This window comes from Zootoca vivipara, chromosome 5 (genome assembly GCF_965207765.1).
Source record: "Zootoca vivipara chromosome 5, rZooViv2.hap1.1, whole genome shotgun sequence".
NCBI lineage: Eukaryota > Metazoa > Chordata > Lepidosauria > Squamata > Lacertidae > Zootoca > Zootoca vivipara.
The window spans coordinates 20,676,493-20,703,538 of NC_142588.1; the positions used below are offsets into that span (position 1 = coordinate 20,676,493).

The 27,046-nt window shown below is 45.1% G+C and overlaps 1 protein-coding gene across 1 annotated transcript; it reads left to right on the plus strand.

Annotated features, from left to right (window-relative positions):
• Positions 1-26,297, plus strand: MMRN2 (multimerin 2). The gene is made up of 7 exons (XM_035137313.3): positions 1-585; positions 15,665-15,787; positions 16,945-17,051; positions 18,748-18,822; positions 19,315-19,467; positions 21,071-22,945; positions 25,200-26,297. Exons 1-7 carry the CDS (start codon positions 326-328, stop codon positions 25,574-25,576), a joined length of 2,970 nt encoding a protein of 989 aa, XP_034993204.2. The 5' UTR covers positions 1-325; the 3' UTR covers positions 25,577-26,297.
• The last annotated feature ends 749 nt before the right edge of the window (positions 26,298-27,046 follow it).

Consider the following 27,046-nt stretch of genomic DNA (forward strand, 5'->3'; position numbering starts at 1 on the left):
AGAAGCTAGTAAGGAAAACACACAGAGGTCCCCGTCCCCCCGCCCTTGAATCAACCATGACCACCCCCTGCCTCTCTCTTACACACAGACTCACACACCACCTCCCCGACTGAGGTCTTCGGGGGCCCCCCACAGGAACCCACATTGTCTGGTGACCTTTAACATTTCCACTGTAGCTGGGAGGGCCGATAGCTTTGCTTCCGTTCTTTGTTACGTGCCATTCCGCTTTCCAAGCTTGAGCTTAAGGAATGGTGCAAAGGGGATTGCAGGAGCAATTTGATTTGAAGTGCAGGGAAGTGTAAGAGCACCAAGGAAGGAGCCCACGATGATAGCTAAGGTCTTCCTCCTCTGTGGTACCCTAGTGCTGGCCGAGTCAGACCTGCATTCAAGATACCTTGGGCATCCAGATCACAAGCAGAGGCCCCAGGACCGCAAGATGCTAACAGACCCACAGCCATCTTCTCGGCCAGAGGAATATTGGGAGATGGAGCACATCAGAGAAGAAGCCCTCCACCCGGCAGCCACCACCGAGACAGATGATGTGAAGGATTATGATGATGCCAATGACCACCAACCTCATCATGAGTAAGTATCGGCCAAAAAGACATTCTATGACATCTATGTTGCACCCCATTCATGAGTAGACACATATAAGGTTGCCCTGAATAGGTCAGCTTCACTCAGAATAAGTCACATTCACCAGGGTAAGCCTGTATAGGATTGTATTCGTAAGGAAATGATTCCAGAATTAGAAGGATAGTTGGAGATTCTAGATATGCCTTTTAGGAAGGGGTGCAGTTTATTCCAGAACGTCACTGGACCACACAGCCATAGATACTGAAGTATCCCATATTTTTAATTATTCTTTTCATCTTGTAAGCCTGTTAGCAACTGAAAGCAAACTAAATGGGTATTAATGGTAGCAAGGGAACGAGATGATTTGTTTCTGTTCAATGCTTAGACCTAACTAGTGTAAGCGCATTAAGTTTTACAGTTTAAACACACACACACACACAAACACACACACACACAAACACTGATGACTTGAAGAGCTAGCCTTGGCTGTTATTTGTAATATTTAGTGAAACTGGAAATGTATTTGTTATAGTGATTTATATTTCACCTTTTACTCGAGGTGGCTCACCATTTGAAAATAAAAGCAATCAAATTCAGAATAAAGCAAAAAAGAAATTTATTAAACAGTGTCAGTGTAGAGCAGGACAGAAGAGGCAATGCTTCAGTTAAATGTGCAGTAGAACATGGAGCATTGTTCAGCTAGAATCAATTACTGATATGTCTTTCATATTGACTTGCTCATCAAAATCAATGGGATGTGCAGCGTAATCCTATACATGTCTACTCGGAAGTAAGCCCCTTGGAGTTCAATGGGATTTACTTCCAGACAGGGTTGGCCCACCCATAAAGTGGAATCCCATGGGGCTGCACCCCTATAGGTGCTCTACCACTGCCACAGAAGGAGAAGCAGCTGTGGCAGCTTCTGGCAAGGTCTCGTGAAATCTCAGGGCTCCACAGTGCATTTCAGAGATGTCCAGGGCATGTAAAGAGGTCCTTGGCTGATGAAATATAAAAACCAATGCAGAAAGCTTAATGAATTTTTCATTGCAATACCTCTTAATGCAGAGCTGTGCCTGCAACAGCAACCATAGCTACAACCCAACTCTTTATATTTACAACTCTGTGCTACTAATGTTTGGTTCTTTTGCTTTGAAAATCTCAGATACCATAGGTGAGCACCCACCCACCTTAGCTGAGAAATGTGGAAAGGGGTAGGTGTTTGTGTCTCTTACCATCTTAGCTTACTGGATCTCCAAAACAACAACAACAACAACAACAACAACAACAACAACAACAACAACAACAACAACACGGTCTCCATATTGTGTTCGTTGTGCCCCACTGCGCTCTCTTCCTTCTGAGATATGTTCAACATGGTGCCCCTTCTGTGTTTGCCGAGGGTTTAAGGGTTCTCAGAACATGGGCTCGTGGGAGAGGGTAAATAGAACATGGGACTCTTAATCTCAGGGTTGTGGGTTTCAGTCCCATGTTGGGTGAAAGATGCAGGAGGTGGGACTAGAGATGACTCTTGTGGTCCCGTCTGTTGAGATGTACAGCAGCCCCATATGAAGCACTCAGGAGTCAAGCTGCATTTTAAGCAGGGATTTATTCCACTTGCAGTCTTGCATCTTCATAAAGCAGTCTTCTTACATCCAGGAATCAGCATACACAGGTGGGATTACATACAGGGGAGAAGTCAACTACCGTATACCCTTTTATACTAGCTGGCTATAAACCAGTTAGGCAACACCCCGTGTCTCGTGAGGCTGACTCATCACATGACATGTTCAACTCCTTGAAATTCACAACATTCCAACTATGATTCTACGAAGAGGCACACAGCAGCCACTGGTGTGCAGAGAATAAGCGTGCCAAATTCTGAAGGAGAAATTTAGCGCGTATGCGCACAATTCACACATAGACTGTGCCCGCACATCATATTAAGCCATAAACTATCGCTTAGCGTCCATGAGTGAAGCGCACCTGCTTCGTTCCTCCCCACTCATTCTGAAAGGAAACAAACCAAGATTTCTGGCTTGGCAGAGATTGTGGTTTGCTTTGGGTCATCTCATCCCATCGATGAAATGCTGGGATGTTAGGAGTGAAAGCAACAAAGTTTGTAGTTGTTTACCTGAACTGGGCTGGGTCTATAGACAGGCAACCTGCTTTTCCTCCTGTTGGTTCCTTCTTTGGTAGCTACTTGTTGGCATGTATTTTCAGGCTTATACTTCCTCCTCCTTCTCTAGCCAGTCTTTCTTAGCTTGTCCTAGTGTTCCCTTAACCTCATGACTTCATAGTGGGCACACATGAGCTTGTGCCCAGGATGACGTTGTTTGCCAGGAGTTAATAAAAGTTAACTTCCTTTTATTCGTTCAGGCAGCAGTCTTACCAGACTACTTTCTGCACACAGCTGCAGTATATTTACCAAACTCCAACGAATAATACGCACAGTGTTTTTTCAAGTTGGTTGGCCAGGTGGTGCCTCAGAATTTAAAAGAAATCCGATTTGAAATCCATAACAATATAAAGCTACCTATTGGTCCATCCCACTGAGCACGGCCTACTCCAAATAGCAGAGTAGATCTAAGCCTCCAAGGCACCAGGTAGATATTTCTGGTCCTACTACCTGAGATCTTTTTACCAGAGATGTTGAGGGATGAAATGCAGAAGTCTATGTGCAAAGCATGTACTCTATTGCTGACCTATAGCCCCTTCCTCAAGAACTGCAGCATCAATGACTGACATCAATACCAGGAAAGATTCTAGAGCAGATCATTAAGCAAACGGTCTGTGAGCACCTAGAAAGAAACGCTGTGATCACTAAAAGCCAGCATGGCTTTCTGAAAAATAAGTCATGTCAGACTAATCTGATCTCGTTTGTTGACAGAATTACAATCCTGGTAGATGAAGGGAACGCTGTGGATGTAGCCTATCTTGATTTCAGCAAGGCCTTTGACAAGGTGCCCCATGATATTCTTGTAAAGAAGCTGGTAAAATGCGGGCTAGACAATGCTACCATTCAGTGGATTTGTAACTGGCTTACTGACCGAACCCAAAGGGTGCTCATCAATGGCTCCCTCCTCATCCTGGAGAGTAGTGACTAGTGGGGTGCCACAGGGTTCTGTCTTGGGCCCAGTCTTATTCAACATCTTTATCAATGACTTGGGTGATGGGCTTGAAGGCATCCTGAGCAAGTTTGCAGATGACACCAAATTGGGAGGGGTGGCTAATACCCCAGAGGACAGGATCACACTTCAAAATGACCTTAACAGATTAGACAACTGGGCCAAAGCAAACAAGATTAATTTTAACAAGGAGAAATGTAAAGTACTACACTTGGGCAAAAAAAAATGAAAGGCGCAAATACATGATGGGAGACACCTGGCTTGAGAGCAGTACATGTGAAAAGGATCTAGGAGTCGGTAGACCACAAACTTGACATGAGTCAACAGTGTGATGCAGCAGCTAAAAAAGCCAATGCAATTCTGGGCTGCATCAATAGGAGTATAGCATCTAGATCAAGGGAAGTAATAGTACCACTGTATTCTGCTCTGGTCAGATCTCACCTGGAGTACTGTGTCCAGTTCTGGGCACCACAGTTCAAGAAGGATACTGACAAGCTGGAACATGTCCAGAAGAGGGCAACCAAAATGGTCAAAGGCCTGGAAACAGTGCCTTATGAGGAACGGCTTAGGGAGCTGGGTGTGTTTAGCCTGGAGAAGAGAAGGTTAAGGGGTGATATGATAGCCATGTTCAAATATATAAAAGGATGTCATATAGAGGAGGGAGAAAGGTTGTTTTCTGCTGCTCCAGAGAAGCGGACATGGAGCAATGGATTCAAACTACAAGAAAGAAGATTCCACCTAAATATTAGGAAGAACTTCCTGACAGTAAGAGCTGTTTGGCAGTGGAATTTACTGCCAAAGAGTGTGGTGGAGTCTCCTTCTTTGGAGGTCTTTAAGCAGAGGCTTGACAGGCATGTGTCAAGAATGCTTTGATGGTGTTTCCTGCTTGGCAGGGGGTTGGACTGGATGGCCCTTGTGGTCTCTTCCAACTCTATGATTCTATGAATGACTTACGTTTCCTCTGATGTATGTTACATGCTGTTGTTGCATTGGTGAATTATTATGATGACATCTCGCTTGTTCATGCATGTGATGAGTTGTGAATCATATTGGCTGCTGATCCTTGTTTATCTTCACGGCATGATGAACAGGGCAGTTAGCTGCGTTGACATCTAAGTTACCCTGACAGAGCATTTGAGACACGCCCTTCTTAATACGCCTGGAGTGGCTGGCACCGGAGGACTGCAGGGCAGATTCCTTGTGGGGAGATCAGAATCAGTTAACCTCAACTGTAAGGACTCAGCTTCTTCCTTCAACCCATCCGCAACAATCTTTAAAGAGATGCCAGTGCCCAGTGCCATGAAACTAGCACAGACTCAACCCGGAAAGTGCAATTGTTTGTTGAGGCCAAATACTTGGTGACGTGCGACACATGGTTTGAGCTGTTTCAAATTGTTTTATGTCACGTTTCCTGATACTTATGCATGCACACACACTCCCTAATCAGAAATGCCCAGGGTATTCTTCGGTTGAAGACTGAAATCGAGAAGGCAACCAAAGGGGGAAATGTCATAGTAATGAGTGATTTACGTAGCCCTCACAGAAACTGGCTACATGCCTGTCCTGGTTACCTCTGGTAACATTTCTAAGGTAAAGGGGCCCCTGACCATTAGGTCCAGTCGTGACCGACTCTGGGGTTGCGCGCTCATCTCGCATTATTGGCCGAGGGAGCCAGCGTATAGCCTCCAGGTCATGTGGCCAGCATGACAAAGCCGCTTCTGGCAAACCAGAGCAGCACATGGAAACACCATTTACCTTCCCGCTGTAGCGGTTCCTATTTATCTACTTGCATTTTGACGTGCTTTCGAACTGCTAGGTTGGCAGGAGCTGGGACCGAGCAACGGGAGCTCACCCCGTCACAGGGATTCGAACCGCCGACCTTCTGATCAGCAAGCCCTAGGCTCAGTGGTTTAACCACAGCGCCACCTGGGTCCCCTGGTAACATTTCTATACACTCCTAAATACTGTGCCCTGGAACAATTGGTCATGGAACCAATCAGAAGGGAGGCAGCCCTGGGCTAGATGACCTTCATTGTCTCTTCCAGCTCTACAGTTCTATGATTCTAACACTGGACTTAATCTTACCTGGTGGGACATGTAAGTATTGTTGAAGTGGTTTGAAACAGTGGAAAGAGACAAAATTTCTAGACCTTACTCACAAACTAAAAATGAACAAATCACTGGGTCCAGGTGGTGTCTACCTAAGAGTTCTTTAAAAACTCAAAAGCAAAATTCTCAACCTTCCAAGCAAACCACGCGACTTCTCCCTAAAATTGGCTTCTGCATCTGATGACTAGAAAGTGGGCATCAGTTTTTGAAAAGGGATTTGAGAGGGGATCTGGAAAGCTACAGACTGGATAGCTTAGCATCTGCTCTTGGAAAACTGGCTGTCAACATTGGACTCCAACTCGCATGAGCTCCAGCCACCATGGACCAAGGTCAAGGATGATGGGAGTTGTCCTGAACCTCTGTCCTGACCTGATGGCAAGTCCCCAGTCCAGGGTCAATCCATGTGTCCAAAGGAAGCACAGTCCCACAGAGATCCTGCAGCAGTTGAGCAGACACAGCCCCTCAGCTCTGCTTCCCTCTCTGCATGCTGATTGCAGCATCTGGGCTTGACGAGGCATGTGGGCCTCACCTGCTCCAAGCCTACTCCAGATGAGGAATCAATACCCTCCTCCCAGAGCTAGCGAGCCCCACCTGGCCAGCTAGAGAGCTGGGCTGTGGGCCCTTGCCTGCCTCAGCCTCCTAGAGTGCCACTGCTCCCTATGCCTCAGAGTCCGCCGTGTTAATGGAGACGGGCCCCTCTGGCTCTAGTGATGGGTCCTGCTGCTCTGGTTCATGTGCGCTGACCCCCATCTCCTCGTCATCATCTGTTACCCTGTGAGTACTTCCTACGCCAACCTCTCCTTCCCCATCCCCAGCTTGCCCCGGTATGTCCCAGTCCTGGCTACACCCCTTGCTGGCATCCTCTTCCTCCTCTCTGTCGTGCTGCCAGTTTGTGGCAGGAACTATCGTCCAGCAATATCTGGAGGGCAACAGTTTCCAGTTCAGTAGGAGAGGGCTCTTGTGCCATTCTAAAAACTGGGACCACCAGACAGTGGTGTCTTTGAGGGCGATAGAGAATGGCCATCCTTCACTTCTATGGAGAGAAATTAAGTGCTGCTCTTAGAAATAGCACTGAATTGTTGGGGGGGGCATGCCCTGTGTTCTGTAATGAACTTGCTTCCGTGATTACCATCTTTTCTGTTATGGGATTGATTTTGTTTTTCCCTGCCCCTCCTTGCTGTTCCAATTTAGTTCTACTAATTGGATTTGTTGATTATGTATGTAAACTGCTTTGATAATTTGTCACAGAAGTGGGAGACGGTATATAAATTCTCTCAATAAATAAAAATAAAAGGTACACACACGTTCCCTCACGTACACATGCAGCGGTTGTGATGGTCTCTGTATGGCTTTTGCACATTTTCTAAGCTGAAAGGGCTTTCCATGTTGGAAATGCACCGTGTCTGAAAAGGCCTCAAGTGTAGGCGTGAGAGGAAACCATTTCAGTTGCCAGATGGAGACATCCGTCGGCTATATATAAATCTATCCCGGCCTTTGGATGTTTTCCCACACAAGGTCATATACAATGTTATACTGGTGGCTCATGTCTCACAACAGGTGGTTGGTTCAATGTATGTCTGGAGGAGGAGAACCTGCTATTTCAATACATTTTCCGGTATTTTGCGATGGCTTTGTCTAGTTACAAAGAAGATCTGGAAAGGAAGTTTGGTGATGTGACCGGATACAAGTTCTAAGATCAGGAAATTTTAGAACTCCCCCCCCCATATTTTCTCTAAATCAGAAATGGCTGTGTAGGCCCCAGACGAGTGTCTAGACACAGTGGTGGGCTGGATGGGAACTAATAAACTGACCCTAGATCCTGGTGAGGTGGCATCTCCGTGGGTGAGGTCCGGGAGATCATGAAATTGCCTCTCTTGGATGGGGCTACACTCTTCCTGAAGGAACTGGTACGGAGTCTGGAGGTGTTCCTAGATCCAGCGCTATCACAGTGTGGCCAGTGGTCAGGAATGATAGGAGCAGCAGTTCAACAGCAGGGCCGTCTTAAGCGTATCTGGCGCTCTGGCGCTGTGGTGCGAAGATCCCTCCGGGTGCCTCCCCTCGGTTTCCCAGCACGGCTGTCTGGTGGGCGCAGCGCGGCTGCCACGGGCACAGCAGCGCAGTGCCCCCCTGACGGCCCGGCGCCCTGGCGCATTGCGCCACCCAGCCTTGCCTTAGAGCTGGCCCTGTTCAACAGCATCTGAAAGGCCCCCAGTTCCCCATTTCTGGAGGTTGGCTCTTGCTCAAAAGAGCAAAACGTTGGAATTGTGTCTTATGATGGTGCATTCTGAAGAATTCTGGTGTCATTCCTTGTGTGGATCTTGGGTGTTATCCAGATGATACATTTTTCAGTTGTGGAAGCTGCATACTTCCTGAAAGGCAATGCATCTTGTCACTGGACCGTTGTGGTTTCCGGGATGAGCAATCCTGTCATACTTTCACTCTGTTACCTTATTTGGCCCGACTCTTGTCATCAATAGAAACAGGGACAAGCAGGCAGCAAAAATCAGTGTAAACCTGAGAATCAAATCTAGAAGAAATTTTGCCTGTTCCTTAGAGCCGCAGAAGGGGCTGTGCTGGGGGTGATAGCATTCTGAGAAATGGTGTGGTGTCAAGAGAAAACCATCTCTAAGCTTTTGTTTACAGTCTACCCAGGTGCTTCAACCATGGGGAATAATGGGTTGTGATTCTGAATATGTGCGCTCGAAGGATTTGGATAGCTGATGATTACTTGTTGGCATCCATCTGTCTCAGGAGACAATGGAGCGCGCCTCTGGGGGTGAAGTCAGGCAGCACCGAAGTGACCTCTCTGGGGTGCAAACTTTGGCAGTGTGGATGGAGGTCCTGGGCCTTTAATCTTGGCCTCTCTGGTGTGGTCCAACGAAAAGCAGAGCAATACATTTGGCACCAGCTTGGCTGCAGGAGTTGCTGGAAAGAGGTGTACCAGTCTTAGGGACTCCACTCTATATTTGTGCAGGGTTTAAGTTCTTGGGCTTTTCTTTTCCCAAGGATGTCCTGCAAGGCAGTGGAGGTTTAGAATCAGAGTTTTCCTTCTCCTAGACAGGCTACCTTCCCAAGTTGATGATTATGAGGTGCTGGCATATCTCACCTGCTTGGGGGAGGGGAGATAAACAGTTGGGGAGTTGGCGCTGAGTCTGAATTTTTGTAGCTGATGACATACTCGGTGCCACATTATAAACTAGCATTGGCAGGTTGGTAGCCCGTCCCCTACTGCAGCTGTGAAAGGCCAGGGAAAACATGAACAAATGTGTTTTCATTTTCTCTCCCCCAGTTCAGACAAATTCCTTGGGGGGGTGTGTGGAATATTACAATGCTATAGGGGTTTGGACAGTGGGTTTTTCAGTTTTGTGTTTGTTGGCACCACATCCTTGGGCTCGCTTTGAATATTGAAAATTGCATAACCAATAAAGTCACTTCATAGGAAATGGACCTTGGTGTGACCATGGCCCGGTGCTTGTTACTACAGAGGGAAGTAAGAAGCCATGAAGCAAGATTTATTTCAGGTGCGGTGTTGTTATCACACAGTTGCACACAGCCTTCCCTGCCTTCGATAGTCTGGCCGGATCTTTAATAGAAGCAGCTTCTCATTTCCGACTGTCGTGTTTGGGTGATAAATGGGGGCTGCAGGAACTCTCCTAAGTGCTGGAAGCAGATAAAAGCAGTGCAAAAATCCCCACTGCTCTCCTTCTAGGGAAGTCAGAACAATGCTCAGGCTTAATTGCTTGTTTGCTTTGCTCGGTTGTACCGGAAAACATTTGTAGTTCTAATCAGGCCCCTTTTTCAAACCATCAAGTTTGCACCAAAAAGTGCTAAAAAGAAAAGAAAAGAAAGAAAGAACAAACCCCATCCCTGTCTCAGTGGGGGGGGGGGATCACAGACACTGTGATCTATGTAATCTCTCTGTCTGTTTTTTTTTTAGTTTAGTTTAGTTTATTGTTACGGTTCTCGACCAGCATACACATAAAACAATCCAAAATACAATCTAAAATATAAGCAATAAATATAAACCACTTTAACCATTATAAAAATTATTAGATAAAAGAAGGTATCACTTACCAAAATAAAAAAAAATAAAAACTTAGGTGGTCTTTAAGGTGCTACTGAAGGAATTTTTTTATTTTGCTTTGACTCAGACCAACACGGCTACCTACCTGTAACTATTACTTGGGAGGGTACAGCAAATGGTAGCAATGGATCATCTTTGGCTCTGTCCTGAAATTTTTGGGCACTACTAACTAGGTCGGCTCGGATTTTTATGGCTCTAGCACAGAACTTGGCTACCTTTGCTGTCACATTAGAGTTAGCATCTGAAAGAAGCCACTCTATATAGAAATTGTCTGTTGTTATTTATTTTTATTTTTTTAAATTGCAACACTTAGAGGAAGAAAACCCGTCTGGCATTGAGTCCCTTTCAACTGGGAATGACTACCAGTCAGAATAAGGCCCAATGCTGTGATGGGGTGAGGGGGTGAGGGGGGGGGGGCGGAATTCAGGCAGGGCTTTTTTTCAGCTGGAACTCACCAGAACTCAGTTTCTTCACCTCTCAGGTGGACTTCGCCATTATAAGAGAACAAAGTGAGTTCATGGTGAGTTCTGGCACCTCTTTTTCTAGAAAAATAGCAATGGGTTCAGGGAATGGTGGGCCACTTGAAATAGCTCTGTGGACCTGATCCAATTTATAGGCCGTGGGGTTCCTTCCTCTTGGAATAGGCTGAAATCATCTCCACCCGGAGACAGACAAGGGAGAACTTGACAAGAAAAGCCAAACTGCTGTCATCTATCCCGTGTCGTATCAGCAGGTATAACGTTGCACAAAATTGGGGCAGCCACACTAAAAGCCCAGCTCTGAGTTGCTGTGGTGTGGGCTTCTGAAATTTGGGGGGCATTGAGGAGAAACTCGCCTGCAGAAGGGATAATGTGGCCTCTCAAATAACCTGGTCCTCAGCTGTATAGGACCTTATATGTTTGTTCTGAAACCTTGCACTTGGCTTGGTTACAGATTGTCTACAGGATCTCCCAAAGTGTTATATGCTGGTAGCAGTTTGTCTCCAGAAGTAGCCCCTACGTTTTGGACTAAAACATATTTAAACAATAGCTGAAGACCTCCTCCTCCTCCTCCTCCTCCTTCGCAACTGCCTTCCGAAGCTAAGATTATTTGACCCCTTTGAGATCTGTGTTGATTTGGCAAAGAGACATCATTGATTGCTGTGATTCCTGAAGGGATGGCTTCAGCCAAGTCACAGAAACAAGCTCTGATGACAGTGATTTAGAGCAGGCGTCCCCAAACTGTGGCCCTCCAGATGTTTTGGCCTACAACTTCCATGTTCCCTAGCTAACAGGACCAGTGGTCGGGGAAGATGGGAACTGTAGTACAAAACATCTGGAGGGCCGAAGTTTGGGGGTGCCTGATTTAGAGGGAAACGTGGAGTTGTTCAATTATTCCAGACAATGGCTTTGGACTTGCCTGCGCCGCGTGGTAGCTAATGTAAGGGAAATTTGAAATCTAAGCTGCAGTTACTACAGCGGACAAACCCTTTGCGTAAAGACGAAACCAAAATGCAAACCACTTTCTGAATTGGCTGTATCTGTTCTGTTGCGGTGGCGATAATGTGAATTAAGTAGGAACAAAGGATGCTTTCAGAAGAGAGAAAACATTTTATCATTGCATTAATCTAGTGCAGGGAAAGTCTTGGACACATCTCAGAGGATCAAAAATCCATTTTCAGCCTGCCATCTTGTGACCTCGGCTTCCCATAATGCTTCTGAATTGGCGCCTTTGGACTTTTGTCTCATGAGAACGTTTCCCATTAGAAGGCAGTTTCATAAAATGGGTGATCTCATCCAACTACACTTTTGTAGTGGAGAAACCCCATGAAACCAACACCCCTAGGGCCAGCCAAATGAATGTTGCTGCCTGAGGCAAAGGACAAAATGAAGTCCACCATGAATCCTGTATTTCACATGCATTTAAAGCCCTAGAAAACCTGGAACTCAAGAACTTGAAAGAGCATCTTCTCCCTACCTACCTCCCCATTTCCCTAGAACAGCAAAGGAAGACTTCATAATGGTCCACGTGTTGGATGAGGTGTGGGTCCCTGGGAAAGGGCCTTTTCAATGGTGGCTCCATGTCTATGAAACTTTCCCAGCCCAATTCATTCTTTTTGACAACAGGAAAATACAGTGGTACCTCGGTTTATGAACACAATTGGTTCCGGAAGTCCGTTCATAAACTGAAGCGTTCATAAACTGAAGTGAACTTTCCCATTGAAAGTAATGGAAAGTGGATTAATCCGTTCCAGACGGTCCACGGAGTAACCGTTCATAAACTGAAGCGAACTTTTCCATTGAAAGTAATGGAAAGTGGATTAATCCGTTCCAGGCGGGTCCGCGAAGTACTTAAACTGAATCGTTCATAAACTGAAACATGGGTGTAATTGGTTCCGGAAGTCTGTTCATAAACTGAAGCGTTCATAAACTGAAGCGAACTTTCCCATTAAAAGTAATGGAAAGTGAATTAATCCGTTCCAGATGGGTCCGCGGTGTTCATAAACCGAAAATTCATAAACCAAGGTGTTCATAAACCGAGGTTCCACTGTATGTACCTCTTCCACCAAGACTTTGGAAGCGGAGCCAGGAGGGTTTGGATCAATGTTATGAGTGTCCCCTTGATGTACTGTTATTTTATAAGGTCTTAAAATCAATTTGGTATAGTTTCCCTTAAGTTTGAACTTCTTTTGCTTCTGTATACTGCCCTATGACTGTAAGATAAATCAGGACAGCATATAAATCTGCGAATAAATGGAGGTTTGCCTGACGCCTTCATTATACACTTTCAGGTGCCAGGCTAAAACGTTCCTCTTCAATCAGGCTTTGGGCTGACAAACATCCTATGTCCTTGGTTCTTTTATGTTTGTGGGGGGAGGGGCATTGTTTTGCTTTGCTATGCTATTATTCTTGTTTTCATTATGTGTTTTGCATTTTTACCTTGTGTTTTTATGCTGTGAACCCAGGGCCATCTTGAGCAGATCGCGTGCCCTGGTGCTGAGGGGCGGAGGTCGCTCCGCCACCCGCCCTGCCCTCGCAGGGTGCAATTGGTTTCCGCGCGGCGCCCTCCTTGCCAGGCCGGCGCCCAGCTTACCAGCCCCCCGCCATGGTGCACTGCACCACCGGGGGGCTATGTAGAGCCGGCCCTGTGTGAACCGCCCTGAGATCTACAGATAGAGGGTGCTCTACACATTTAATAACTAATAATGAAATAATAAAATAATGCAGGTGCCAGGCAAACATTCGCAACCAAAGTGCCACCACCAAGAAGATCCTTTCCTGCGTCACCACTGGCCTCACTTTGTGTGTGTGTGTAATTTATTAAATTTTCTGTTTTACAGTTTAAAATACTCATTTACATCCTTAAGATATCAGTGACTTCCCTTCTTCTCTTTCCATGGTTCATTTTACATATCATAAATCGCTGCATATTTTACAAAAACTATAACATTCAGTATAGCATTATTGCATCCATCAAAACTTGTTTACATTGTTGAATTTATCTTAATGCCGCCAGCGTTTTCAGCTGCACACAATTATTTCCCATATATTCAATAAACATTTTCCAATTTTCTCTAAATGTATGTTCTTCTTGTTCTCTTATTCTATATGTTAAGTCTGTGAGTTGTGCATATTCTGTCAACTTAAGTTGCCATTCTTCTTTGGTTGGGACCTCACTCATTTTCCATTTTGGGGCTAACAAAACACAGACCGCAGTTGTAGCATACATAAATAACTTGCACCTGGGAATTTCAGTCTGAATTATCCCCAAAAGAAAGGACTCTGATTTTTTTTTGGGGGGGGGAAGTACTTTTAAATGTGCTTAACTTTTGGCTGGATTGCGACCCTTGTTTTCAGGGCTTGCTTTCATTGGTTTCCTGCCTCAGTGTACTGGTTGCTAAGCTCCCGCTCCTGCAAGAAGTGACCTCAGCCTCCTTTCTCCTGCTTTACGCACTTTCCCATTGTTTCTGCCACTCTGCCTTAAAGCAAACACTTTCCCATGTATGGCAATTATCAGAGATCAGTTCCCACTGGAAGATATAAAACTGCAGCTAAATCCAGCCATTATTTCGTAGGTGCGAGCTCTCTCCACGCCCAGGCAAAAAGCCACCCAGTTCTGATGCAAATCTTGACTCTACAGCAGCCGAGTGGAAAGGTCTCCTGACCTTTCTGAATTGCCTGCATGACGCTGGTGGCATTGTGTGGAAACGTTACATTTCGTGTTGTTGTTGTCTACTGGACTGCCTACTTCTCGGGAGAGAGAGGGATATTTACATCAGCACAATGTTGTTTCTCCAGAGAGTTCATTCGCAACAGCGAGTGATCTGCATGCCAGCACAGTTCTATGTGCAACAAGATGGGAGGCCCCTCAGCACACAGCATTTTGCAACATTGCACAGGCAACGGGCAGCCTTTTTCATGTTTGTGTAAACGCCAAAGCATAGAGTCTGCCAACTGTAAGTTTCAAGAAGGTGAGCTCTGGGACCAGGTCACAGCACAGTCTTCACCAGGCATCCCCAAACTGTGGCCCTTCAGATGTTTTGGCCTACAACTCCCATGATCCCTAGCGAAGAGGACCAGTGGTCAGGGATGATGGGAATTGTAGTCCAAAACGTCTGGAGGGCCGAAGTTTGGGGATGCCTGGTCTTCACCAACTCCAGATGTTGTTGAACTACAACTCCCACAATTCCTGACCATTAAATCATGCTGGTTAGAGTTGGGGTCCAGAACATCTGAAGGGCACCAGGTTTTGAAAGGCTGACCTATGGATAGAAGCGCAGGGTAAGCAGAAGCAAACCAGGACAGGGGTTTTGTGAGTTTAACAGTGCCTTTGAAGAGAGGAATTTTTTTTGCCACGGCACACAGGAAACAGAAACCAACAGAGGAAGCATTTCGTGAGCAGGATGATGCACTGATTGGAAAAGCTCCCCCTGTGAAATTCTGCCTGCTGTGTTCTCATGAAAGGCACATAGGGGAGGGAATGTGGACCACTGGTACCAAAATGTAGGAGAAACCGGCCTATTAGAAAAGATAACCAACACATTTAAACTAGTTACAGGTAGGTAGCTGTGTTGGTCTGACGTAGTTGAAACGAACGAACAAAATAAAAAATTCCTTCCAGTAGCACCTTAGAGACCAAGTAAGTTTGTCATTGGTATGAGCTTTTGTGTGCATGCACAATATAAACAACATTGTGCTGATATAAATATCCCTCTCTCTCCCGAGAAGTAGGCAGGCCAGTAGACAACAACACGAAATGTAACGTTTCCACACAATGCCACCAGCGTCATGCAGGCAATTCAGAAAGGTCAGGAGAAAAGCTCATACCAATGACAAACGTAGTTGGTCTCTAAGGTGCTAATGGGAGGATTTTTATTTATTTTTTGTTTCGACATTTAAACTAGCAAGGGGACAAGCAAAGGAGGATGCCTTCACCCCGGTGTGGCTCGCCTTTATTACGAATACAACACAACAACACAATGACCTACTCCCCCACCCCAGCATCTATGACTCAATAATAAGGTTAATCTGACTCAGCAATCTCTCCCCGCTCCACATTTCTCTCCCCCCTCCCAATTATATAATGCCTATGACAACAATGTCTCATACCAAATGTAAAGGAATTGTGAACGAGACTCTATGAATCGAAAGTGAAGATGCTATATGTACTTTCCTTTGTTTGTTGCACAATACAATCTTTAATTAAAAAAAACCTATTATGTTTGCCTGATATAGGGACCAATGATAGCTGTTCTCACAATTCCTGCCTGCATTTCCTTCCTCTCCCCTAGGAACTGGTGCTCGTCTCCACAGTCCCGCCTGGTCACGTATATTGCTGTTTGCAAGACGGAGAAATATGTAATTAAGTCTCAGCAACCGTGTCCAAATGGGACTCCAGATTGCCAGAAGATCATGTAAGGATGACAGTCTCTTTAATGGGGTTTCGTGATAACTTCAAGGCCTTGCCTGCACCTATGAATATCCTGGAATTGGGAGACCCCTGTTCCCCTCGCATTGCTAAAGTGCCCAGGTTATTTGTTTCTATAGATGCTTAGAGGGCAGAGAAAGTGCAGGTTGCAAGCTGGATGCGATTCTTAGCCCAAGCCACTTGCACTTCTCTTATATGTGCAAAGGCTGTCAAGGTGCTCCTAGAAAAATATCCTGACACTCCTATGAGTCATAAAGAAATCGTTCAAGTTATCCAGAAAGAAGGATGGAGAGAGATCAGAAGTGGGACCTTTCCTCTTGTGTGCATTCCTGAATGCTATGCTTTGCTGCATGTCAGTTCCCAGGGGGATGAGGCATTTTCTACCAGGTTTCTCACGGAAGTCCCCCATAGGCTAGGTTGGTGCCATGGACCGGTTGGATGCAGAGGAATGGCGAGAGGAACCAGCTGGGGAACTATGAAGGGAAGAAGGCTCAGAGCCCAAGGAGTTGTGTTGGGACAATGATTGATGAGGGGTCACAGGGAGAAGAGAAGACTGAGAAGAGGAGGTGTCGGAAACTGGAGGGGAAACAGGGCTTAGTGAGCTGGGAGAGACTGTGGCAGAGAGAAGTCGAGAATCGCAGGTAGAAGCTGACACAGGTGAGGTGGAGGAGGGGAGGCCAAGAGGCAGTGATGAGTCATGGGTGTCTCCCCCTCCTGCTGTGACAAGCTCCCCTCCTCCCATCTCCCAGAACCAGAAGAGGACTGAAATGGGCAGAGCAGCAACAGATTGCATGCAGACGCAGTCTCCAATTGCTTTGGGAAAGCCCTGGAGAGGAGGGACTTAGATGGCTATGGGGAGGCAGGGAGTTTCAGTCTCAGCAACTGTTTACATGGAAGACGACTGACAGGGACTGAATCGCAGTGCTCATTAGGCCTGACACTCAGCTAAGTCAGTAGTGATCGTATTTTTGCTAATAAAGCATTAACTCCAATTTTGAATTGCGGGTGATTTACCAACTGGTACGCTCTGTGACAGTTGGCATATTTCTCTATTAAGAAGCCAGGGTATCAGTATACCCAATTTCCTCATCTGAAAATTTTGTTTGCATGCTATCTCTCAAGTGTTTGCTTTCCTACCTCTAGGTACAGAGTGGCTTTGAAGCCAGTTTACCAGATTAAACAAAAAGTCAAGAACATTTTGCATTGGAAGTGCTGCCCGGGCTACTTTGGCAAGAACTGTGAACATCACGGTAAGCAAGGCCCTAAGGTGAATAAATGTTAAGGCTGGACACAGCTGTAGGGATATCCCATAAAATATACTAGGGCATTTAAAAGGATGCCTCTACCGTAGTTTGTGCTGGGCATGCACTTGTTCAGTCGACCTGGGATGCGGGTGGCGCTGTGGTCTAAACCAGTGAGCCTCTTGGGCTTGCCGATCAGAAGGTCAGCGGTTCAAATCCCTGCAATAGGGTGAACTCCCATTGCTCTGTCCCAGCTCCTGCCAACCTAGCAATTCAAAAGCACACTAGTCCATGTAGACAAATAGGTACCACGGCAGCGGAAAGGTAAATGGTGTTTCCATGCACTCTGGCTTCCATCACGGTATCCCGTTGCACCAGAAGCAGTTTAGTCATGCTGGCCACATGACCTGGAAAAGCTGTCTGTGGACAAACGCTGCCTCCCTCGGCCTGAAAATGAGATGAGCACCACAACTGCATAGTCTCCTTTGACTGGACTTAGGTAAAGGACCCCTGGACGGTTTTTTACCTTTTTTATCCCAAAGCCCCTTGGGACATCTCCCTTGCAATGTGGAAGTCATTGCAGTGTAGTCTGCTCCTTGCTGCACTGCAGAGGTAACAGCAGTGAGTCTTGTTCAGATGGGAGAAGGAATGGGATGGGCATAGAATCACAAAATTGGAAGGTACCCAAGGGTCATCTAGTCCAACCCCCTGCAATGCAGGAATCTCAACTAGATCGTCCATGACAGGTGGCCATGCAGCCTCTGCTTAAAGACCTCCAAGGAAGGAGAGTCTACTAAGGAGTCTGTTCCACTGTCAAAAGGAGTCTGTTCCACTGTCAAACAGCTCTTATCATCAGAAAGTTCTTCCTAATGTTTAGTCACAATCTCCTTTCTTGTAACTCGAAGCCATTGGTTTGAGTCCTACCCTCCAGAGCAGGAGAAAGCAAGCTTGCTCCATGTTCCGTGTGGTAGCCCTTTAAATATTTGAAGATGGCTATCATATCTCCTCTCAGTCTCCTCTTTACCAGGCTTGTATTATCCATTTTGATTTTTCCCATTTCTCATTTCTCAAATTCAGTTTTGGTGGTGGTGGTGGTGTCAAGAAAAATCATTAAAATTGTCAGCATTTAGTGCAAATTTCTCCTAATAAACACATTTTATGCAGTGTTGACTAATATACATGTTTCCAAGCAGTTACCCCAATATAATGTGTATTTTTATGTGATTTCCCCACAAAATATATGCATTTTCATAAACACTTTTCTTGGATACAGTACACATCTTTTTGCATTTTTGTCTTCTTCTGGGAGAGTAGGAGTATGAGATTGGCAGAGGTTGGAGAAGTTGGCAAAGTTCCTTATTTTATTTTATTTTTTGCATGGACCCTAGCCTATGTGCTTTGGTCTCAATCTGCCCCAACTGTTGCAATATGGGGATCATATTGGCCTACCTTACAGGGCTGTCATAAGGATTCTCAGAATGATTGTGAAGTGCTCTGAATACTCATAAAGTACTATACTGATGGTAATTATGTTTATTTATACATTAGGTGCTATAATTCTAATTCACCAGCCTGTCTGGAAGTAAGAGATTAACGTTAGGGATGCTTTATGAATCCAGAATCGACCTAAATGAAAATAATACCCTCCCCACAGTGCTGAACTGCAAAAAAAGAGAATCACTGACTTGGCAAACTTAATTTGCAGATCCTAATTTTCTTCCGGTGTCCACCAATCAGCCAGAAAGCTGGAAGGAAGAACGAGAAGAGCTCTCCAGCCAGAGTACGTTTTAATTCAATATATTGTTTCACCATTAGAATAATGCACCCCTTAAACCATTTATCCATCTGCATGACATTTCTTCCATAGGATAGAATATTTTTGCAATGTACGGTAATAATACAGTACAATCATGTGTTTCTTACTTAAGAGTTAACTTCACTGAGTTCAGTTAGACTTACTCCCAGGTAAGTAAGCATAGGGCTGCAGCCTAACAGAGCTTTGCAAAAGGATGAGAAACTAATGGCCCAAATATTCCTTAAGTTACTTGAGCAACGGGTGTTGGAATGGTTCTCCCTGACATTTCTCCTGGGTCTATAGGGCTGGGTGGGGGGCAGAGTGGAGCAGGCAGCTGTTAGCTGTGTGCAAGTGTGCTCTGCAGTGTTTTCCAATGCTTTCCTCCAGGTAATGCTACCTTCCAGGCTCAGGTATGTTGTAAATGGTTTCATTTGTTCTTGTGCCTTTTCAACAAATATCCTTCGTCCTTGGGATCAGGAGATATTGCAGAAGCCCAAGAAAGCCACGAAGCCCTACTGGAAGATCTGCAGAACGATATTCACCAGGCCACGAGCAACTTGGGAGTCTTACAGAAGGTGCTTCATTATAACGGCAGCAGCACAAGGCGAGCAGCAAGCCACAACCAATCAGGTGAGAGCACAGCCACAAAAGGGTGGGCAGAGTTGGGTGCACAAGTCATTGACGGGCAGGACTCTTGACAAACTGGAGTGTGACTAAATGAGGGCACTGTTGGGGATCTGGAAGCCAAGCCCTATGCAGAATGGAAGTTTAGCTTGGAGAAGTTTAAGAGTAGGCATTTGTATTTGCAAGTTTTGACATACCACTTGCACTCATAGTCCTGACTCCAGCCCAGAACCAGATAATGGGTGTGTTTACTTGTACGTAAAGAAGTACACTTTAAGTAGTTGAAACAAAATTTAATAATTCCTTCCAGTAGCACCTTAGAGACCAACTAAGTTTGTCATTGGTATGAGCTTTCGTGTGCATGCACACTTCTTCAGATATTTTGTTTCGACTAGACCAACACGGCTACCTACTTTAAGTAGAGCAGCCTAAATGTACAAACTCAGCAGCTGGAAAAAGAGAGGGATATAGTCAAGATGTTCTTACAAGGCAAAGGAGCTGCAACAATAAATCCAGTCTGAGAGCAAGCGCCAAGGTTCAGGAGTCTGAGAATAGCAGCAAGGGTTCAAAGACTGCACGGGAGCTGTGAAGTCATTCCAGCAAGTTTTGCACCTTGCCACATAGTCTCTTCCTCCCCTTCTGAATCCTTGTCCTCAAGTGCCTTCCACTCCTGGTCTGAATCAAGGGTGCTCAGAGGGAGCCATGGCACAAAATTACTGGCTGTAAAAATCTGCTCCATAATCTCCTTCCCCAGCTCAGTCATCAAGCTGAGCTTGGATCAGCCCGTTTTTCACGGGTTACTGTGATGATAAAATGGATGTGTCGAGCATTTAAATAACTCTGAGCTCACTGAAGGAAGGGTGGCAATTAATTGTATTACATGATCATTTGTGTGCTGCTTGCCCTGCCCTAAGTATATTTGCTGGGGGAGTGCTTGAGCTGGCCTGAGCGTTCAGGATTGGATGAGCTATGAGTGTATCATCAGCATCTAATGATTATTATTAATTATATTGTTGTATTTATTAGTCACATTTTTCACAAAAAAGCGGCCCAAGGTGACGTACAAAATAGTAAAAGTGTTAAAACCAAATATAAGAAACCAGAACAGAATAAAAACTTAGAATCACATACGTCCCATCCAAGTAAGAGGCCACAGATATCTAAAACCCTCCAACTTAGGGGCTGAGAGCCTGGTTTAAAATACATGTTTCTCCTGGTGGCTGAAACTAAAGTTGGCACCCTGCGTGCTTCCCTTGGGAGAGCATTCCACAAGCAAGGAGCCACCACTGAAAAGGCCTGCTCTCGTGCCTCCTCCCTCAGAAGGGTCTCAGATCATGACCACAGACGTCGGGAGAGGTGGCCCTTGAGCTATTGGGGTTCCTGAGTGGCATATGGTTTTATAGGCCCAAACCAGCACTTTTGGGTTGGCTTGGGCTAATTGGTACCCACTGCAGTTGTGCCACAATAAAGTGTTACCTTCTTGGACTGTCTTACTCCAGCCAGCAGTGCGGCCATTGAATTCTGCACCAGCTGCAGTTTCCGAATTGAAGTCAAATTCTAAAGGAATAACTGCCCATGTTACCTTATATTGTTTTTATTTGTATTTCAGAAGTACAGGAGCAATTCCTCCAGCAAACACTCTTTCCCCATGTGCAGAGTTTCTTGGAGGAGCATTTCAACCCAGTCTGGGCAAGCTTCAATAAAAGTTTACAGGATCTTTCTGCTGCCGTCAAAAATCTCTCAAAGAATGTCGAGGCTAATCGGAAAAGTATAGAGAGGTTCCAAGAAAGCACCGTGCCCAAGAAAGATTTTCAGGAGTTGGGAACGAAGTTTGAATCCAAGGTTCAAGCCAACATTTTGAGAGTGGACCACGTGAAGAGAGAAATAGAGAGTCATTTACACTCGCAGCAGGCAGCCTTACACTACAATCTCACCATGATCAAAGCAGATACTGATCTGAAGCTCAAGAGACACCAAAAGACACAACACTTCTATTTGTCCGCCTTAAACAGCAGCCTGACAGACATGAGACAACAGCAAAACAAACTTGAAGATGAGCTCAAGACTCTGAATAGAAATTTGGCAGTATACCCAATACAATTTGGCAGCCAAAATGAGGCACTTATTGAGAGGGACATTCAGATCCTCAATGAGACCCTGGCAGCGCATGCTCAGCAGCTGACCAAAATTTTTGATGAGTCTGATGAGGACTACACAGAACTAATCGATTCCATTGCGAACTTGAAAGCCACCTTGAAGCACGACCTGGAGGAGTTCAGAGTTGATTTAATAGAGAAGAGTCTTATAATAGAGGAATACAGGGATGATCTGGAAAGCAAGATTCTTGCTCTCAACAACACTCTGTCCAATATTGAAGACGGCCACTGGGATCTAGAGAGGTCTCTGAAAGCATGTCATTGTGGAACACCATCTTCACACGTTGTTACAGAAGATCTAGCAAACATCACTCAGGTCAACAGAGAAGAAATAAAGCAACTTGAGGCACGCTTAAAGGATCTTAATGCAGCTTTCCCTATTATACACCAGGTTCTAGAAAGCCAACAGAAACAGAGTCAAAAGCTGGAAGGTGGCATGTCCCTCCTCAATTCTCATGCAGAAAAGCTGTCTGAAAATATTGGCATCCTGGAAAAAAATGATGAGAAGATGCACGGGCATATCAAATATCTCAACAGCTCCTTTAACTCTTTGTTGTTCGATGCAATGAGACATGAGCTAGCACTAAAGGCCTTGCTTGGAGAAGAAAACATGGATATCTTGTTGGAAGAGGACTCAAGTCCTGTAGAATTATCCATAGAGCAGCTTCAAAAGACTATCAGGCTAATCTCTGACGAGCTCACGGAACAAAATTTTACACTGGAATATCTTATGAAGACAATTCACTCTTTGGAGATGATGGATCATGGAGATAACCCCAATGTCCATATATCTCTTAAACATCCTATGTTGGAAAGGAAAACAGGGGACACAGCACAGGAGGTTACCACCCAACGCAGTGGAGTGGAGCACATGGAACCAAACCATGAAGCTGCCATGGAGGATGCTCTGGATAACCCAGCGTATCACGATATCATGACTCTGAAGAAAGAGATTGGGCACCTCAGCAGGGAGATGCATAAATATAAGTTGCAGAGGGATCGTGCCAATTTCTGCTGTAATTACACCATAGCCAGCCTAGTGGAACCACTCGGTGGCTCAGTGGAGAATTTGAGGGAAGACCTTGCGTCAGCCCAGCAAACCCTTGAAGAGCACCTGCAGGTCTTTCAAAAGCTGTTTGGAAGCAACAAGGAATTAGCCGCTGCAAATGTAAGCTTGGATGTCACAAAGATTCAGTCGCTGGTGGGCAGGAGGATGAGGAAGCAGCTTCAAGAGGGGCAAAAAATGAGAGACAAGAAAGACGCCAGCAGTCGTAGGGAAGGTACCTTAAACGGAAGAAACAAGATACAGGCAGAGATCCTGGAGACAGGTACATTTCTTCCACCCACCCCCTACAATAACCTCATCACGATTCACCCACCTGAGGCTCTCTAGATGTTTTGGACATCAGGCCCAGCCAGCTTGGGGAAGTTCATAATATTTCAAATATTTCTTAACCACCCTCCATCAAAATGTTCCAGGGTGACGCAAAAGAAAAGTGTAAATATTTCATTTACAGTGGTACCTAGAGTGTTGAATGCCTTGGCTCCCAAACAAATCGGCTCTCGAACGCCGCAAACCTAGAAGGAAGTGTTCTGGTTTGCGAGCATTTTTTGGAAGCCGAACTTCTTTTTTGGAGCCAATCAGTCTTGGTTTTCGAATGGTTCTGGGAGTTGGACTCCCGGAATGGATTAAGTTCGACAACCAAGATCCCACTGTACTTTAAAAAGTATTCATATACTGCCCTCTCGCAAAACATCAGGGTGGTGCACAACTCCATAGGGTTAGGTAAAAGCAATTTCATACAATCATTGAAATGGTTGGGTACGCAAGGGGCAGCATAAAGGAAGTCTCCAAGAGATGCCTTCCGAAACTCTGCTGGAAAGGTGTTCCTTCAGCATGGGAAGTCCTGGTTAGAAAAGAACTAGTTCACACCCATGAACAGCTGCTGCCAGTCAGATTAGGCAGTTGTGGGCTTGGCCAAGGGCAGGGAACTCTGGGACCCTCCGTGTGCTGCTGGACTCCAGCTCCCATCAGCTCCAGCCAGCATAGCCAATGGTCAGGAATGATGAGAGTTGGAGTCTAGCAACATACAGTGGGCCAAAGATTCCCCCATCCCTGGTAGACAAATAATCTGACCTAGCATAAGGCAACTTCTTAAATTTCAATTGCATTAAATGTTGTTGTATATGATGATGTTGTTGTTGATAATACCCCACCCATCTGGCTGAGTTGCCCCAGCCACTCTGGGCAGCTTCATGTCCACAGGAACTTCTAGATCTATTTCATACTTCCTTTCAGCAAACTCCACTCTTATTCTGAACTATTGATCAGGAAGCTTCTGAACTCCATTGAGCCAGTCCTGTCAATAAGTACAGAAGAGAACATTTAGTTTGCTACGCTCTGAATTTTGATGGAACATGTCCTAACAAAGGCACAAGAGCCATTATGATGCCAGCACTTTCCGAAGCTTAGCATCAAGTGAGCCTTTTCAATTTAAACCAGTTTGCTTGGAGCGTGGAAAGTAGGTAATTCATTGCACAGAAAGAAAATCTTTAAAAGTTGTTGAAATTCCCTCTTCTATCTATAGGAGTGCCGCATTTGCCATGCCACATGTTGGCAAAACTCTGCCACAAAATTCAATGGGATTTATGAATGGCTTACAGGGGTGGGTTTGCGTGGAACAAAAGGGCACATAATATATTCTCAGTAAGTTTCACAAATTGGGCAAGGATAAAACAGTATTTTAAAGTCTTATCCTATCCAAATGAACCTTAATTTAGTTTCCACTTGATTGTTTGGAACTACTGTATTTCCTGAAAGGGTGGCACGGGTCCCATAAGATAGCCAATTATGTAAAACAGTGAAGAAAATAACTCGGGGAGTTTGTGCTAAAGAGGCACAGATCTCAACAGTGGTTTCTTGAATTAGTTTGCTTGTTGAATTATAGTGTAGCTCCATCTCCTGGCAGAATAGTGCTTTTGTTTTGCTTTCCCTGAGCTGTAGTCTACAATAGAAAGGGGTGTTTCAACATTTTGACAACTGGGAAAACCCATACAAATTTCCAGAGCCAACCTGCAGATTTGGTAAGATGGTTTCGCCACCCCACTGCACCCCAAACATCCCCTCCCTTCTCTTCACCTAGTGGCAGCTGTAACAAATGCACACTAAGAGCCTCCCCCCCCCAAAAACCCATTATCCTGCCATAGTCACCAACAGTGTGGCATGGTGCCATGGAATATGTAGCTCCCATAAGCCCCAGCACCTAGTCATGGAGAGATAGAAATAAACACTCCCCACTTGCCTCATCAGAGTACCTGGCAAAGGGGGAATGTGGGGCAGGGATGGCTTTGTAATGTGAGGAGGTGGCAGTGGCAAATAGAGAAATTCTCCAGCTGTATCCAATACCCAAGCAGGGAAGAATTTGGGGGAATGGAAGACTTACCTCGTTTTTGAGATGGAAGCTCACTTCAATGCCTGGCCTGGGAGACACTTGAAAGCATCTTGCCTGGTAAATTGGAAATGTTCTGGGACTTTGGATAATTGTATGCAGTGTTTGTAAACTCTCCCTCTCCCCCATCTAGGTACATATGTGGCCTTTTATGTGAGGTATTCAGAAGACAGAGGGCTGAGCCTCAACGGAACATATCTTAATTATGGAGGGGGCTATTTCCCTGAACACGGCTACTTCAAGTCTCCTCATACTGGGGTTTACCTTGTTGCCATCAGCGTGCAGCTTGCACCAGGACCTGCATTGGGGCAACTGGTCTTCAGCAACCGGCAAAGAATGACGCTCATCGACACCAAAAAGAGAAAGGCAAGTGGAGGCGCCATGGCTACTTTTGCCCTTGTGGAGCTCAAGAAGGGTGAGCTCATGTGGTTTGAACTGGTACAGGGCACTGGAGCGAAGCAGAACCCAGCTGGATTAAGCATGGCTGGATTTCTGATATTCAAAACTTGAAAAATAAAAGGTCCCAAAGTCATAAATGATACTTTGCTATACACACACGGCTAACCTGTACTAGTCCAAAGACGTTGAGTTTTGCTGTGTGCACTTTTACATGTAGTCCCAGCCCTTGATTCACCTCAATGCTGCTTCCTAGAAATAGTTCAGTTGTTGCTTAGCAGTGTCACAGAGGATGAAGAAATAGTGTTTGTATGTTGCAAAGGCTTTAGGAAATACATTAGAGCAAGGATGGGTCACTTGTGGCCTTCAGCTGCTGCTGGACTCCCAACTCTTCTTGGCCCTAGTCAAGGGATCAGTCAGGGATTATGGAAAATATCAGGAAGCCCCAGGTTTTCCCTGCTCCATCCCTTTGATAGTTTATCTTGCATTTGATTCTATTCTTCCTCAGACTAAAAATGCTCCCTCTTGTCTTACATCCAGTGAAGAATGAACAATGTTCTTATAATTAAGTTTCCAGTGGAAAATCAATCAATCATTTAAATATTTATTTTTTTATAAAAAAAATCCAAGACAGGACAGGCCCTCCTACATTAAAAAAAAGTGGCATGGCGCCATTCTCTGTTGTGCTAGCGATATCAGAAATCACACAGGAGGGATTTCCAGATGAACAAAATGAGGGATTTCTATTCCTAAAGTGTTATGAAATGATGGTGTCTATACTTAAGAGAACTGTATCACTTTGCGTACATTCTCAATAAATACTCTTTGTTTTGTACACCTGGCTGTAGTTTTGCTTTGCACATTTTAATAGTTCAAGTGCAGGAATCATAAAACTTCCACTGATAAGTGTTTAACCCAGTTTCATGTAGATGCGCAAATACTGGATATCAAATGATTATTTCAAGGGCAAATTATTGTGAATAAAACTCCTCATAGGCATGATTCCAGCTAAGTTCCAAAACTGCAGAAAGATAAATGTGAATATACATTATCTGTATGTACTTTGATAAAACTAAACTGTGTGTGTGGTTTGTTTTATAAATGCTACAGAAAAAGGTTCAGCAGACAGGGGAATCCTAAGATTTAAGCGTGTATGTAATGCACAACTTGAGGTAAGCGGTCTCACATGCTACAGGGGAGATGGAAGAACAAAGCAGAGGAAGGGGTAACATTTTTAACAGCAGCCCAATGCTGTGTATGAAGTATAATTCTGCACTGAGATCCAACAGATTTTTCTTGTAGAATGGTGGAGGGAAACTTTTCACAAGGTATTTTGGACTCTGGTTTGAACACATGGGAGTGCACATTGTTGCAATTATGAATGGCCTGTTTTACTTTAAAAATACACAGAACCAGTGAATAATCAATGCCCGGGGCTCCACTTTTGGTGCATCTGAAGTAAGGAAGCAATTTGAGTATTATTTTGTATAGTCTTACCTTGGTACTTGGATGGTTTGGCTCCCGAACGCCGCAAACCCGGAAGTGAGTGTTCCGGTTTGCGAACGTTCTTTGGAGCCTGAACAT